The sequence below is a fragment of the Anomaloglossus baeobatrachus genome, chromosome 5 (genome assembly GCF_048569485.1).
Source record: "Anomaloglossus baeobatrachus isolate aAnoBae1 chromosome 5, aAnoBae1.hap1, whole genome shotgun sequence".
NCBI classification, from domain to species: Eukaryota; Metazoa; Chordata; class Amphibia; order Anura; family Aromobatidae; genus Anomaloglossus; species Anomaloglossus baeobatrachus.
Genome location: NC_134357.1, coordinates 461,421,841 through 461,439,471, shown reverse-complemented (window position 1 = coordinate 461,439,471; position 17,631 = coordinate 461,421,841). Strand labels below are relative to the sequence as shown.

At 41.9% G+C, this 17,631-nt stretch overlaps 1 protein-coding gene across 2 annotated transcripts in view; it reads right to left on the bottom strand.

Moving 5' to 3' along the window:
- Nucleotides 1-10,649: 10,649 nt before the first annotated feature.
- Nucleotides 10,650-17,631, bottom strand: part of ZNF217 (zinc finger protein 217) — an 11,572-nt gene continuing 4,590 nt past the window's right edge. Inside the window, exons 2-6 of one of the 2 annotated variants that reach the window (XM_075350589.1) lie at nucleotides 17,240-17,631; nucleotides 16,552-16,677; nucleotides 13,122-14,522; nucleotides 12,568-12,646; nucleotides 10,650-12,160 (exon numbers count right to left, since the gene is read on the bottom strand). The exon at nucleotides 17,240-17,631 is cut by the window's right edge and continues 1,207 nt beyond it. In XM_075350589.1, the coding sequence (XP_075206704.1) occupies nucleotides 12,582-12,646; nucleotides 13,122-14,522; nucleotides 16,552-16,677; nucleotides 17,240-17,631 (1,984 nt within the window). In that variant the 3' untranslated portion in view covers nucleotides 10,650-12,160; nucleotides 12,568-12,581. Of the gene's footprint in view, nucleotides 12,161-12,567; nucleotides 12,647-13,121; nucleotides 14,523-16,551; nucleotides 16,678-17,224 lie in introns of both variants that reach the window. The other variant, XM_075350588.1, reaches the window with a different exon arrangement.

The following is a 17,631-nucleotide window of genomic DNA, read 5'->3' as shown; positions in this document are numbered from 1 at the left end:
ATCACATATGCCTGAGCACTGACATAAAAACCTTCTTTGCTCATGCATCTCTTCTCCACTTCTGATTGTCAGGGTGGTCTCACCTGACATACCACAATCCTAAAATGTGAAAATAAACTCATTGGATGGACAGACAATTTCTGCTTTTGGTGTAATTGCCTTATACTAAATTATCCAGACTGGATTGAATTGTGACAAACCCTCAGCTGCTTAAGCAGGACAGCTTTAAACCTCTGGATCCAAACTGAAATATTACTATGCACTGACAACAAGTAGAGGTATTGTAAATGGTGGGGAAAATCATTGAAATCCCGTTAAAGTTGAAAAAGCTAGAGTCCCGTGTTTTCCAAAGGAGGCTGCCGGCCTATAATCTCACTGGTAGTCCAGTTTTTTGCACATTTGCTTTTTTCCTTGTGGTTGGTGACTGAGCACTCTCCAATAAGGGCCCAGATGAGGCATATAATGGTTTTGTATGGTCCTGGAGTGCCCCCTTGTGGTTATAGATGATAAATGCAGAAATTACACCATTTATTGAGACGTAGAACATACAGTCATTATTCAGTAATTCTGCTGTCCAAAATGATTCTGTCATGGATTAATAAAGAAGATCTATGGGATACTTTTAGAAATGTGATTCAGAAGGACACGCTAACAGAGGTGTAGTTACAGTCCTTTCCTCTAAATGATGCTTTACAGAAAATCACATTCTAAATATTAACCATAAAGAAAATTCTACCACTTGACAAAACCATATTGACATATCATATTATAGCTGCCAGTATCAGAGTGCTCAGAAACATGGCTGAGGTAAGGAGTCAGAAACCAACCACCAGTGAGCAAGACTCAGAAGGTGAAACATCAAGACTGGGCCAAGAAATGTCTCAAGACACATTTTTCAAAGCTTTATGGACTGATGAGATGAAAGTGACTCTTTACGGACCCAATGGATGAGATCAGTATCAGGCACAGGCCTCCACTTTCATACCAGCAAGGTTGCGGTGAGGTACTGCTATGGGCTGGTATTTTTACAGAGCTAGTTGGACCCTAACAGGGGTAGACAACTCAAAATCATCTTACAAATCTTCCACAAGTTATTAGAAGACACTGTCTTCAAGCAGTGGTACAGGAAAAGTCTATATCTCTCAAGAAAACCATTATTATTATACAGGGAAATGCTCCATCACAGCATCGAAGTCTCCACTGCTCGGCTGTCAGTAAAAGATGACAGAACAATGACCCAGCCCCTTCCTCGCCGGACCTAACCCCATTCAGAACTTTTGGGCTCTGCTTAAAAGGGAGACTTAAGGCAGCTTTACACCTTACGATATCACATACAATACCACACCCATCGTTTGTGCGGCACGTTCAATTTGTTGACCGTGTCGCACAAACGATTATTTCCCGTCACACGTACTTACCTTCCATACGACCTCGATGTGGGCGGCGAACATCCACTTACTGGAGTGGGAGGGACATTCGGCGTCACAGCGATGTCACGCGACAGCCGGCCAATAAAAGCGGAGGGGCAGAGATGAGCGGGACGTAAACATCCCGCCCACCTCCTTCCTTCCGCATTGCCGGCGAGAGCCGCGGGACGCAGGTAAGATCTGTTCATCGTTCCCGGGGTGTCACATACTGCAATATGTGGTACCTCGGGAACATTGAACAACGCGACGTGCAATTTTAAGGAAATGAACGACGTGTATGCGATGAACGGTTTTATGTTCAATCGCACGTAGCTGTCCCCCGCTACAACACCACTAACGATGCCGGATGTGCGTCACTTACGACGTGACCCTGACGACACATGGTTAGATTTGTTGTAGCGTGTAAAGCCTGCTTTACAGTGAAGGAAAACAGTCACCTCTGTGACCAGTATCTGGGAACCGGAAGTACCTCACCATTATTTTTGTACGCTTTTGCTATTTATGGATATAATTTATTGGGATAAGGCAATATTACAATAAATCTGACTATCTATGAAGCTTATGATCTAGCATATATCTATTAATTCTGGGTGGTGACAGTAGCATCCCACGTAGTACCTTGTTGTTTGGGATTTTTTACTATTTCTGTCTATGACTCTGTATATAATATCTACCATTTAGCATCTTTTGCTGTTTTACTTATCAATTTTAATATGTATCAATAAAAGAATTGTTTTAATTTTCTAACGTTGTCACTTCATTTGTTAGCTATTCACATATGGCTAATGTTGTTTGTAAGACATTTGCAACTATGTATCACTGTAGCCTGAAAGTCACGCGACACCCTAGGACATCATTACATGGGATGTCGCAATGCGATTCATGTCACTTAGCTAAAACTATCACCAAACTGGGGCTGCACCTTTTAATTTAATAAAGGAGTGGGCAGTAAGGATTGGTGATTTTTCTAAATATCATTTAGTAATAATACTGCTCAGAAGGCTTCCTGATATCTCCAGAAATGACCCAACTTCCTAGGAAAAATCCTGTCTGAACTTCAAGATTGTGGGATCCCCATACAGTGCCACATCTCCCAAGAATCCAAGGGCGCTCCAAAATTAAGGTGACATCTGACAAGTTAACAAGCAAAACACATTTCTAAAACATACAATTTTATTAAATATACATTAAAAACACAATTGGTGGGTGTAAAAGTGAAAAAAAAACTCCATAAGGCCCTGTGCGCACGCTGCGTTTTTTGCCATGGTTTTTGCTGCAGAAAAGGTGCGGTTTTTGTTCATAACATTTCTGCAGTCCTTCCCCAGCACAATCTATGGGAAAATCAAAATGCTGTGCGCACACTGCGTTTTTTTTCCTATAGGTTTTGCTGCAGAAGTTCTATAGCTTTTCTGCAGCAAAAAAGAAGTAGCATGTCACTTCTTTTCTGCAGGTACCTGCGTTTTTGCCATAGATAATGGTAAAAAACGCAGGTACCAACCCACGGAAAAACCGTGGCAAACTGCGGTAAAACCGCATGCGGGTGCCAGGTGCGTTTTTACCACGGTTTTTGCCATGGGTGCAGAATTCTGCCAGAGGGTGCAGATTTTTCTTAAGAAAAGCAAATTTCCCAGTGCCCTAAAAAAAGGTAACCAGGCAGGCACCAAATGACAAGGGGGGGTTGATAGGCGACAGAGTTATGCGGGCGTCACATGAGACGATCTATCGTGCGATAGGTCATCGGGGTCACGGTTTTCGTGACGCACATCCGGCATCGTTCACGACGTCATCTCGTGTTACACCTAAGAGCGACTCTTAATTGGTTACAAATCGTGTATCGTTGACATGTCGCTCATTTTTAAAAAATTGTTTAATCTTATTTGCGCCGGTTGTTCATCGCTCCGTGTGACACCCCGGGAACGATGAACACAGCTTACCTCTGTCCCGCGGCTCCTGCCGTCTATGCGGAAGGAAGGAGGTGGGATGTTTACGTCACGCTCATCTCCGCTTCTATTGGCCGGCCGCTGTGTGACGTCGCTGTGACGCCGAACGTCCCTCCCCCTTCAGGAACTGGATGTTCACCACCCGCATCGACGTCGCTCAGCAGGTAAGTACGTGTGACGGCAGTTTAACGACTTTGTGCGCCACGGGCAACTGATTGCCCGTGACGCACAAACGACGGGGGCGGGTATGATCACTTGTGCGATCGCACGATAGATCGTATCGTGTGATGCCCGCATTAGGTATATGAGATAATCAAAAGCTAAGGCTCCCTAAGGTGACCCTAAGAGCTGACCCTAGCTTGTCGCAGAGGTTGGCACCCTAAAAATCGCATATGGCGCCCCCACTCAACGTAGACTCACCCTTAGAGACCCTCTATGAATCCCTAAGATAAGGCCTGCTAGTACCAAATTATCCACAACCACTAGTTTGATGGCAAATGGTTAAATAACCAAACTATCAGCAATAATAATCACATGTATCCACTAGCATATACCATCAGAGTCAATGGCTCCAGTATGCAAGGTCCATTCAAATAGCTAGGAATACCGGGTCACAACACAGCACCCACAAAAGGATGATGAATGGAGTCCCTAGTATAGAGTCAGAAAAACAAAAACAAACAGCAGGTCAAACGTGGGAAAAAAAACACTAAAAATGGGCAAGAAAAAGGTATATCAGACTTCCCTTGAAGGTGTTATTATCCAAGAAGACGGCCTCAACGCGTTTCTCCTGTGCTTGAGATTCATCAGCAGGCCTGAGTAGGGTGTATATGTCCCAAGATGATGTGGATACCTTTTTTTAAGGATTTTTTTTCACTTATATATCCACCTATTGTGTTTTTAATGTATATTTAATAACATTGTTTTTTTAGGAATTTTTTTTGCTTAACTCACTATTGGGTTCCTGCTGTATTGTTATTTGTTAGCCAGTTTTTGACATCCGACAAGATCTCATTCTGGTATAATCTAGCGCTGCCACATACTTTACTGAAGAGTGACCGCTCTCATGTCAGCATATGGTAACCGCTTAGTAAAGTACGCTGCAAATAGTGATCCCACTCTGTATGCTGAGATACCACAACACTGGAGTTCAGACCCCACTTTTGCTAAAGTCAGGCCTTTATAGGGGGATATAAGGGATTTTTCTAAGCAGTTTTTTTTTCATTGGTTATTTATTTTTCTAAATATCTTGTAATCTGTGGATGCTCACTCTTTTCAGAATGATTTTTGGCACAAGCTCTTAAATTTTGGAGGTTTGCAAAGTTCTGCACAGGCAGAAGCTGCACCAATGATACACTGTGGACAAAGTTATTAGGACCCGCTCCTTAAAGCATAGCTGTCATTTTCATAAATCTATAGTACACATGAAAATCAGTAACTTTGTAATATATCTTATCAGACAAATCTGCTTCTTTCTCTACCAGAATTGATCAGTGAGGACTTTCCCATTACTGAGATAGGAGACGGCAGTTGTTACTGATGAGATTCAAAGTAGATAGAAAACTGAGGAGGGGGAAGAGCACTGCCTATAGCTCCTCCCTCTGCCTATAGCTCCTCCCTCCTGCCATCATCATAATAGAATCTCATCAGCACCAACTGCCATCTCCTATCTCAGTAATGGGAAAGTCTTCACTGAACACAGATTGTTATCTCAGAATTGAGAATTTTGATAATAACTGATCAAGATATATTAAAAGGTTGCTTATTTTCATGTGCACTATTGATTTATGAAATAAAAATTAAGACGATGGTTACACTGTAATCATTGCATTCATGTTTTTAATTCATTTGCATTTTCCCCAGGGTATAACATAAGGCCACTCACCACCCAGTCTGCCTTTACTAACATTTGTGAAAAGATAGCTCGGGAGCAGTGGACTCGTGTTCTGTGCAGTGAAAAATCCCATTTCTCTGTTGTCTGATGGGGGAGTCTGGGTTTAGCAAATGGCACGACATTACCTGCCCGATTGCATAGTCAGCTGTAATGTTTGGTGGAGGAGGAATGAGGATATGGGCGTGTTTCGGCCTCAGCTCCTTAGTTCCACTAAAGGGAAAATCTAAATTCTTCAGTGTAAAATACATTCTGGACATTTATAGCTTCCAACTTTGTAAAAACAGTTTAGAGAAGGCCTTTTTTCTGATTACCATAACTGTTGCTCACTGCTAAAAATCCAGAAAGATATGTCAGGGGGAGTTTGGTGGAAGAACATGACCAGCTTCACCTGATCTCAACCCCATCAAACACTATTGGGATGAACTGGAACAGAGACTGTGAACCTAGTCTCTCTTCCAACATCAGGGTCTGACCTCACAAATGCTCTTCTGGATGACGTGTGCAATGGTATATGCTGGAAATACTTTTAGTATCTATTTTATCATATGATTAGACCTTCATTCGCAATATAGAGTCAAACGTGTTTTTCTCACCATTCATACGCCCAAGGAAAGCATTGAAAATGACGAGATTATATATGCACACACACTACATACATACATACAGTGGGTATGGAATGTATTCAGACCCCTTTAAATTTTTCACTTTTTCATTGAAGACATTTGGTAAATTCAAAATAGTTCATTTTTTCTCATTAATGTAAACTCTGCACCCCATCTTGATAGAAAAAAAACAATGTAGAAATGTTTGCAAATTTTTTAAAAAAGAAAAACTGAAACATCACAGTCATAAGTATTCAGACCCTTTGCTCAGACTCATATTTAAGTCACATGCTGTTCATCTACTTGAGATGGTTCTGCTGCTTCTTTGGAGTCCAGCTGTGTTTAATTAAACTGATAGGACTTGATTTGGAAAGGCACACACCTGTCTATATAATACCTCCCAGCTCACAGTGCATGTCAGCTCAACTGAGAATCATGAGGTCAAAAGGAACTGCCCAAGGAGCTCAAAGACAGTTGTAGCAAGGCACAGATCTGGCCAAGGTTACAGAAGAATTTCTGCAGTACTCAAGGTTCCTAAGAGCACAGTGGCCTCCATAATCCTTAAATGGAAGAAGTTTGGAACCACCACAACTCTTCCTAGACCTGGCTGTCCAGCCAAACTGAGCAATCAAGGGAGAAGAGCCTTGGTGAGAGAGATAAATAAGAACCCCAAGATTACTGTGGTTGAGCTCCAGAGATGCAGTAGGGATATGGGAGAAAGTTGCACAAAGTCAACTATCACTGCAGCCCTCCACCAGTCAAGCCTTTATGGCAGAGTGGCCCGACAGTAGCCTCTCCTCAGTGCAAGACATATGAAAGCCCGCATAGAGTTTGCAAAAAACAAAACAAATGCAGGACTCCCAGACTATGAGAAATAAGATTTTCTGGTCTGATGAGACGAAGATAGAACTTTTTGGTGTTAATTCTAAGTGGTATGTGTGGAGAAAACCAGGCACTGCTCATCACATGCCCAATACAATCCCAACAGTGAAACATGGTGGTGGCAGCATCATGCTATGGGGGTGTTTTTAAGCCGCAGCGACAGCACGACTGGTTGCAAATGAAGAAAAAATGAATGTAGCCAAGTACGGAGATATCTTGTAAGAATATTTCTTCTAGAGTGCTCTTGACCTCAGACTTGGCTGAAGGTTCACCTTCCCACAAGACAATAACTAGTGATGACACACAGCTAAAATAACAAAGGAGTGGCTTCAGAACAACTCTGACCATTCTTGACTGGCCCAGCCAGAGTGAGACCTGAAAATGGCTGTCGACCAACGTTCACCATCCAACCTGACGAAACTGGAGAGGATCTGCAAAGAAAAATGGCAGAGGATCCCCAAATCCAGGTGTGAAAAACTTGTTGCATCTTTCCCAAGAAGACTCATGGCTTTACTAGCTCAAAAGGGTGCTTCTACTCAATACTGAGCAAAGGGTTTGAATACTTATGATCATGTGATATTTCAGTTTTATTTTTTTTTTAAACATTTTGCAAAAATTTCTGGGGATTTTTTTCTGTGAAGATGGAGTGCAGAGTGTACATGAATTCTTTCCGTACCCACTGTATACACACACACACACACACACACACACAAATTGAATACCTGATGGTGCAAATCCTCCTGGAAAACATCCAACTGTCCTATAAACAGTAATAAAAAAAGAAGGCAGCACTCAAGCACAAGATTCAGAAAAAGGGACCTATTTATCATTCCATCCGGTGTGGCAACGTTTTGGTTCTAGTGAATCTTCTGAGAATGATTCAATTGAACCAAAACTTTGCCACACTGGATGGACTGATAAATAGGTCCCCCTCATCTTTTATTTGACTGCTGCCTTCTTTTTTGAGATTATACTGTATATATTATATATATTCACACACGTTGGAAGGGGACGTTGGAGCGTTTATGCTCTTTGTTTCATTCTGGGGTCTGACAACAAAAATATACATGAAGATGTAAAGTGTTTGTAGTATAGAAGTCGTTAGAAAACATTAAGACTGCTATTATTAATCCACAGGCCCCAAAATATTTGGACGCTTCCTTATTTAAGACACCCTTCCTGGCCCCAATGTATTACAGACTAAAGAGGGTATATCATCCAGCAACGTGTAGGGACTGTTCCTAAGGCTGTGTGCGCACTTTGCGGTGAGTTACTTGCAGTTCTAAACGCATCCTCTGGCTGAAATTGTCTTTGTCAAATTTGGTTTTGACCACAAAAACGCTAAAAATACGCTTGCGGTTTTACCGCGTTTTAACCGCGATTTACATGCTTTTTCATTGCTTAAAGTCAGATGTGTTTTGAATACACATACAATACTAAAGTTTAAACATTCAAACACTATGAAAAAAAATGGGAAAAAATGATAAATATCATGAGTAAAATCATACACAATAGCTAATTTTATTAAAATAACTGTTCTAATATTTATGCATAAAATAACGTTAAATTATGAATTTTCATTAATTTAATTGTCGGACTGTGTGTGTGTGTAAAGGGACAAATCATGCCCTTATTATAAAGTCAAAAACGCATGCGTTTATTTTGTCAAAAAAGCATATTTTCTGCATCCAAAGAGCATGTTAAACGCTGGGATTTTGATTTAGAATGCGTTTTGAAAGTTCCCATTGACTCCAATGTTAGCAAAACGCTGCCAAAATGGCAAAAACAATTGACATGCTGCTTCTTTAAACGCAGAGATTTTGCCAAATTTTCAGCAACTGAAACGCTGCGTTTTGAACAGCATTGTGCGCACAAGAAAGACCTATTTCCCACAGACTTTGCGTGAAAAATCAAAACGCGTGCATTTTGGCATTAAAATGCTGCAGTTCAAAACGCTGCGGAAACGCATGAAAAACGCAAAGTGCGCCCATAGCCTAAAAGATTTGTGCCAAATTGTGAGTAATTGATAAATACAGTGGAACCTCGGTTTACGAGTAACTTGGTGTGCGAGTATTTCACTATACGAGCAAAGTTTGCTGTAAATTTTTAACTCAGTTTACGAGCAATCTTTGCTGTACGAGCAAATACTCACCGCACACACTTCCGGTTTCGTACTTTCACCGCGCTCTGACCCGCTCTTGCAGTCCACACAAAAACACATATATACTCCCCTTACCTTCCGTTCCCTCGGCAGCCTTCTGGTTCTTGTAGTCCGCAAGTACAGTCTGTGTATCGGGTAACCATCACGACGATGGAGGAACATCCGCTGTCAGTGCTTCTCAAAGGCAGCACGCTGAACAATCAGAGGCAAGCGGCTTATGTCTTTGACGTTAGCACGCTGGCCAATTAGAGGCAAGCGGCTCCTGCATATGACTCTGAAAGCAGAAGCTCCTGCAGACCTGCATCGTCGTGATGGTTATCGGATACACATACCTGTGAACTACAAGAACCAGGAGACCAGTGAGGGAATGGAGGATAAGGTGAACATAATATGTGTGTGCATGTGCGGAATGGCAAAATAGTGGACATTGCACAAGTTGTGGAACAAATTGTCTGAGGTTTCATTATCTCCTATGGGAAATCTTGCTTTGCTAGACGAGTAACTTGGTTTACAAGCACACTCCCAGAACGGGTTGTTCTCGTAAACCAAGGTTCCACTGTATAAGATTGCTGGAGGAAACATTGCTGCAGTCTCCTTCTGTGATCATGGGGTTGCAGCAGTCAGACCTCCATCGATCATCCATTTATCATCTGTGGAAAAGAATACTGTGGAGGTGAATGATAGGAGTAGTGCGCCTCAATGCAAGCCCTACAGTGTAAGGCTGTGTGCGCACTAGAAAGTGCCTTTTTCTTAAGAAAAATCCAGACCCTCTGAAAGAATGCCGCACCCGCGGTAAAACTGCACCCGAGTTTTTGCCGCGATTTGCTGCAGATTTTCAACAAGTTGGTCCCCGTGGATTTTTACCATTATCAATGCAAAAACCACAGGTACCTGCGGAAAAGAGGCGACATGCTCATTAATTCCGCAGCGGAAAATCTGCAGGTATAAATAAACGCAGTGTGCACACAGCATTTTTTAAAACCCATAGCATTTGCTGGGGAATGACTGCAGCAATGTTAGACACATTTTCTGCAGCAAATCTGCGTCAAAATCCGCAGCGTGCGCACAGGGCCTAAGGCCTGTTTCACACGTTAGTGAAAAACAGATGTTTTTCACTGACGTGTTAAAAACGCATATGTCCCTCCGTGTGCTGTGATTCACGGCACACATGGGTTGTCCATGAGCAATCTGTGATATGTGATCCGTTATCAGTGATTGCACATGGACGTATACTCACCTGTCCCCACTCCTGCTGCCTGTGGTGCTTAACTCTCTGGCTCTGCAACTACTTCCGGGTCGGCTGTAGCTGCATACATGAATATGTATGAGAATAAGCAGCCGGCTCTGAAGTAGAGGCAGCTGAGACCAGAGACAAGCATTGCTGGAGAAGGTGAGTCAATGTTTTTTATTTGCAATGTCCATGTTTTTCTGGTACGGGTTTCACGGACCACACCATAGTGTGGTCTGTGGGACATCAGTGATGCCAGAAAAAAACGGACATGTCTCTGTGCGGCAATCACAAACCCGCGTGTACGCCACATGGAGACGTGGTCAGTGAACAGACCCATAGATCTACGTATGTCAGTGATTCTGGTAAACTAGCACATATACCAGAATTACGGACGTGTGAAACAGGCCTAAACAACAGTGGGTGTCCTAACAGGCTAAAGGTGATGTAAAATGCTTCTTAGGTGCCCTCTGCCCAGCAGATTTTTGGTAGGTGAATAATAACAAACACAAAAATAATTGCAAAACACCACAACTATATTTACAAACAAAAAGATAAGCAATTCACATGGCAAAATCATAACTTAAAAAGTAAAAAAAAAAAAAATAATAATAATGGAAAATAAATAGATCTGGAACAGAAGCATGAAATAAATACAATGTCAATATGAATAACGAGTGTGTGAGGAACACGGTCGGGGTGGTCACAATAATACTGAGTGATCAGAACTGATAAATACAGGAAGGGCGGACGCCATGTAAACCTGCCCCCCTCTCCCCAGCGCTAGAGAGATGTAGATTCTACTTGTAAAAGAAATCAAAAAATGATGTAGACATGACTGTACCCCATTTTAGGCACCTAGTGGAGAGATGGAGGGGTTACGGAGAGGAATGACTTATTTTTCTCTTTCCCGATCCTGGCGCCAGATCTGATCTCATCTCAAGTTGTAGATATTAAACAGTCTGTTCAAAATTAACAACACACCATTGGGTGGGTCCAGGAGGATTCGCCACAGGATGGTCTACCAACCCATAAAGTACTTGATATAGGGGGGTATAGATGAGGGTCGTGGAGAAGTCCTTAGCAAGCAGTCAAAAACAATATAGGTAGAGCATCCCTCGAAGGAGCAAGTTGTGCCCATACAGCATTTGGAGTAGTGCAAGAAGAGGAGTCACATAACCTGACTAGTAGGGCAAATCTTTCACATGGCTGGGAGAGGGAGGTCATTCCAGATCTTCAAAGAAAAGTTTGCATTGATGTATCAATAGGACATCTCGGGACAGAGCATTGCAGTGTACGCCAATATATACAAGTCGTATATATAATCGCCTAAACACGAAGGAACTGTCATTTAAATCCTGTGCACAGTATACTTCAGCTTCTACAATTTATGGGAAAGGTCTTTCTGATCCACATCCAGTGCAGACAGATTTCCGTTGTTAAAGTCATGTATAACATCCATTTTTAGAATAGTTGAAAATAAAAAAAATTATATATATAATATATAAAAAAGTGACCATGTGAAACAAAAACTGATGGGAATTCCATGAAAAAACAAGTCCGGAACGGCGTCAGATTAAGGCAAAAATGGCCAGCCAAGGAAGGGGCCGACGCAGCCCTTAGAGGTAAATCTATGTACACACAGGCTCCAGAGAAATTAAATCATCCGTCTGAGGTCTTCACCATTTAATTTGTGGCAGAAGAAACCGTACAGAGATATGAAAAAATAAAATATATAAATAGCCCCAAAAATAAAAAAAAATTCCAAGGGCTTGTCAAGTAAATATCAGACTCTTGCTGAATTTGGTCATGAAAGATAAACCAGTCAATGCCAAAAATATAAATCTGTATCCAACAAAATTTCCCAGAGTTTTAGACTACAGTATATTAAAGGAAAAAACAAAACAAAACACGAGTTCTAGTGTCACTCGAAAATACATTCACAGTTTCTGTAGAGTTCACAGACACTTTTTGGATGATATGTAGCAGCTTGTGGGCAATGTTGATGCTTCAGGAACCTCCAGGGCTGAAACGAAAAACAATTCACATTTAGACACAATCTTTGGGTGGATGTTTCCTCTAAATTAGGCAAGGGCTACACAGTAACACGAATGTGGCAATTTGACATCTTAAGGTTGAAAATGGGGTTGTGTTGTGACCCATAGCGGTACAGAAAAAAAAAAAAAGTCAACTAAGCAAGTTGGATTTTTTTTGTCGCAGGTCGCATACTACAACATTAGAAGACCATGACCTGGCTGTTTCTTACATCCTAATTGCAGCTCTAGAGTATTAATGCTGTAAAAGTCAGCCTAATGTAATTTGTTGTCACATGTGTTACACACTAGAAAATTGTCATTTTCAATAATACCAAAGCACCCACTCTATTTCTAGTCTTAGAGGGCAAGTGACCAGGAAAGAGAAGTTTGCATTTACCTCTTAAAACTCTGTTAAGGTATTTTCTCATTTGGTCCATATCCTCGCTTGGCTATCCTCAGATATACATTAGGTTTTCCTGCAGGGAACGCATAAATATTACAATAAAATCCATTTGGTTTCATGAATAAATCATTAGCAATAATAAGAGCTGGTCTACAAGATAGGTGAGAACTTTCCGATTGCTGACCCTGAGAAAGTAGCTCAGAAATGTATTCTGCCATGTCTGCCAGGCCTACAGACTTCAAATAGAGCGGTGGTGAGAATCCATATAAAAAGGGATTAATTTCTCAACAACCCACTCTTGGGATCGGTGGGGGTCTAAATAATAAGACCCCCAGTGATCAGCAAGTTATCACCGAAGAATACAATATCAATTTTAATAATCTAAACAGATTAATATTATTAGGTGGTCATCAAAAGAAATAATTGAGATGTATCTCGGGGAATACCCACATAATACTACAGCATACCAAGACACTACATGGCAGCAGAAGAATCTACATCTATGCCTATTCATCCACATGTGGGATTAATATGGATTATAAGATTACCTTCCACAGATGCATCTGATCCCTGATTGACTGGGGGATTGCTGACAGCGAGTGGAACTCCAGCCGGTGGCTGCTCATAAGACTTCAGGTTCCAATGGAGATCCATCTCATATGGATATGGCACATTATTGGTCAGTACTGATGGACCCAATTTGATAGAAGGCCTATCCAGATTAGTCAAGTTGACCTGAGTTGGGTGAAGTCCCCTGAGTATGTCAGTATTGATGAAGTTGCTGCTAGAGGCAGGGATTAACATACCATTTGCGATTCTCTGTGTGAAGGGGTTGAGCTCCCCCTGAGATCTGGTAAATGGGTTGTCACCAAACAATGACGACATTATATGAGAAGGGTGCTCAGAGCCATTCAAGTTTCCACTGATGGTCTGGGAGTTTGGTATCCAGGGAGAAAGTTTTTGGTCAGGTTGTGGCATCCTTTCCAATAAGTGGGAGATGTTCTGAAGATCCGGCTGCATGTACCTAAAGCTGCCGACCTGCTGCCCACTTTGAAATTTATTCTCTTGCTCAACGCTCTTACAGTCTGTTTCTGATTTAGTCACCTTGTTTGTTTGGGCAGGTGCCCGTTTGGGTTTCTCTTGGTTGATGGCCTTTGCCATGGCCGATGCAGACGTTTTTGGTTTAGCACCATCTAGCAGCATAGGAGTCACATCCACCCCCTGTAAGGCCAAGGGACAACCAGTGCGCCTCATTTTTAGGACAAGTCCTGGGTTTTTGGTCCTATTGCTATTTTTGTGGAGATCATAGTTTTGTTTGTGGACCAGTCTCTGGTGTAAGATCAACAGCTCAGGGTACAATGTTCTGTAAGTGCAGTTCAGACAGTTATGCACCAGTAATAAGGCACTGTAATTTAAAGTGGCAGGTATGTCCTCGCGTGATTTCACAGATAAGTCCAAAGGAACAGCTTCCAGATCAACTACTATGTGAGGTGTGAAGACTGGACTTTCCTCAGAGGTCTCCTCTTTTTTTGAACAAATTTCCATTTCTAAGGTTTCCTGACACTGTAGAGAAATCTCCTCAGTACTGATTGGTGTCCCCGGACGCTCTTCCTCTGGCTCTTTCTTGATCGTATCTATTTGCTCAATTTTGAAGAGTTGGTTTGTGTTCACCAGCTTGTTACGTAGAGCAGACATCCTCCTGGGAGGTTTGGTGGACAGTGTGTCCTTTTTGGTCTTACTGGTGCGTTTTTTGGGAATCCTGCTTGTTTGAATATTGGCCTCAGGTAGATCTGGGGGAGTCTTATCTAACTGTAAAGGGATTATTAGGCTTTTCATAAGGAGATCAGAGTCTTCAGGCAAATCGCCGTGGTATTTATCAAAGTGATACCTCATGGAAGTTTTCTGTGCAACTTTATAACGACAAACCTCACAAGTGTACGGCTTTTCACCTGTCAAAGAATAAAATTAATAAAGGTAAATAACGAATAAGTACAAACCAAAGACAAATCCTCAGCCAACAAGACACATTTTATATATATATATATATATATATATATATATATATATATATATATATTAATTACACACACACACATTGCTGGCATCTTACTTCAGGCAATCATAAATTAACTGGTGATTTTGTGACAGAAATATTCTGAATTATTGAATTGTCGTACGACAGGCTATGCCACCATCAAACTGGGGGAAAAAAAACAAAAACCAAAAAAAACAAAACAAAACAAAAACAAAACCCCACACAGATAGATAAATAAGAAATTTCTACTTTAGTCAGCATTTTAAAGGGAACCAGTCACCAGGTTTTTTTTCCTTATAAAGCTGCACCCACCACCAGTAAGGCCATACTGTATATACGGCATTCTAGAATGCTGTATATAAGTGTCCAGGTCGCTCTGTAGAACGTAAAAAAGACCTTTATTATACTCACCTAGGTCGGGTCCGACGTGGGTCGCCTCTCTTCCTTCCTAGCTCTGTGTAAATGACGCATCCTACATCATCCACACAGAGCCCTCCATTAAATTCCTGTGCACTTCTCTCTGCCCTGCTGAGGGCACATCAAAGTATTGTAGTGCGCATAAGTGACCGTTCTTTGACCTTTCCTTGTGCATGCCCATTACAGTAGTTTGCTCTGCCCTCAGCAGGGCAAAGTGTGCATACGCAGGAGCGCAATGGAGGGCTCTGATGACGTAGGATGCGCCATCCACACGGAGCTGGGAAGGAGGACGGCAATTGTCCACAATAGAGAAGGTGCATAACCCAAGAGCAGTAACGCCCATCGGACCGGACCACCCACTAGGTGAGTATAATATAGGTATTTTTTACGTTATACAGAGTGGCCTGGGCACTTATACACAACATTCTAGAATACTGTATACAAGAGCTTACTGGTGGTGGCCACAGCTTATAAAGGGAAAAGCATGGTGACAGGTTCCCTTTAAAAGAGGTTATCCACTACTTTTACATTGATGGCCTATCTTCTGCACATCCACCTCCAATTGATTTCAATAGAAGGCAGATGTGCCGTTCCCATGTGCAGCCGCTATCTGTTGACGGGTCAGCTCCGGAACTGAGTATTTCCAGCTACTTGCTGCTGCCACCAAGAACAGCTTTTCGGTGGGGTGTCGGTCCCAGGCCGATCAGACAATGATGACCTACCTAAAGGCTGCTTTACACACAACGACATCGCTAGCGATCTCGTTAGCGATGTGACACGCCAGATCGTAGATACGATTTGCTGAGATCGCACATAGGTCGTTTTGTGGCCGGCGCTACAAAAACGACCTATGTGCGATCTCGGCAAATCGTATCTACGATTTGGCGTGTCACATCGCTAACGAGATCGCTAACAATATCGTTGTGTGTAAAGCAGCCTTAAGGATAGGCCATCAATGTTAAAGTAGTGCACAACCTCTTTAAGCATTAAGAGCAAGACATCCTGTGAAAAAATTAACAAGTTTCTTAATGGTAGGGGGACCAATTTTACCGATGACAAAAAAGGAGGTCTCCTAATGTGTGAATGGCGCTGTAGTCAGCATATAGGACTCCTCTATTGAGGAGATCGTTAATGAAGCATTGGTAAACCATAAGCAGTGCTGCACCATTCATGCATTTAAGCACCTCATTTCTTGTGATCAGTGTGGTTGCACCCCAATAATCAGACACTAAGCATATACCAACAGGAAAGATAAAGTGACTGCTCACAAGATAGGGGGTAAAACAGGTACATGAATGGGGCGGTAGTGTTCATGGTTATCCACCAACGCAGTCACAATTTATTGGAATGCTGACTATCTTTGGCAGAACCGTGAATATAGTGGTGGTCACACACGGTCACTTCTGCTCCATTTATGCGGACGATTCCGAGACCCCTGTTCTCATGATTGATGATGTTCCCAGCTATCAGACACTCATCTTTCCTCTCGATAGGCGATAACTTTTGAGTATGGAAAACCTCTTTACCTGTATGGATCCTGAAGTGAATATTGAGGTAGTAGTTTGAACGAAAGCTCTTTTTACAGTAACTGCATTGGTTGGACGCTGGAGGGAGTTTGGTTTTCCGTTTTGCTTTTTTATTTTGAAGCCTCTCTAAGATACAAAACACAAAGACATGAGTGTCCTAGAAAGGGAAACATATATTGCACATTTCAAAAACAAAAATTCTACTAAATTTAGTGCTGGCCAAGGAAGGATGTAGTTACCGTGACCCAGCTCTATGAGGACTATGGATAAAGCCTTTCTACATGACAAAGTTTAATAACTACTATCAAACATGGTAAAAAATTAAATAATGCGTTCTATTAATGAAAATAGAGGATAAAGCTAGGACAATAATGTCTGATTGAGGTTTTACCACATTTTTAGTAAATTGCTTCAACAGGTATCGCGTATATCCTCATGCGCCACTAGGGGGCATTCTAAGCATCCAAATGATTAACATTGAAAAGGTGACAAAGCAGAACGTGGATGAATCATTAATACAGAAATATCTGGGATTTCCTTCTTCATTCTATAACAACTAATATGATAGACAACTGACACCCAACGTGACCCAGTGGACTATGTATTTTGGGTACTTTTGAGTGACGAGTCATGTGAGACACAGATACCACAGTAGCATTGCATAGTTTCTTACCACTCGTTCGATCACCTTTTCTTTCACCTTCAGACATGTCCTCCATCTTGACAGACTCCTTGTCCTCCACACTGGCTGGAGTATCTGGAGCACTGGTAGGCAGCAGTTCTTCAATGTGACTGGTGGATGAGGTTTCAGAATCGCTCCGGTCCTTTCTGTGTACACGAGAATGCACAACCACCTGTTGGTAGGTCCTAAATACTTTTCCGCAGTTGCTGCAGATTGGTTTCTTATCCTGCTTGCTCTTGACCTTAGCTTTCTCATCTCTTTTGGGGGTTTCAGACTCATCCAGATCTTGTGACGGACCAGTTTTAGCCAGATCTTGTGACGGACCATCTTTAGCACACTCCTCACTTTTGTCAGTGTCCATATCCTCAAGGTCAACAGATTGACTACTATTTCCTGTA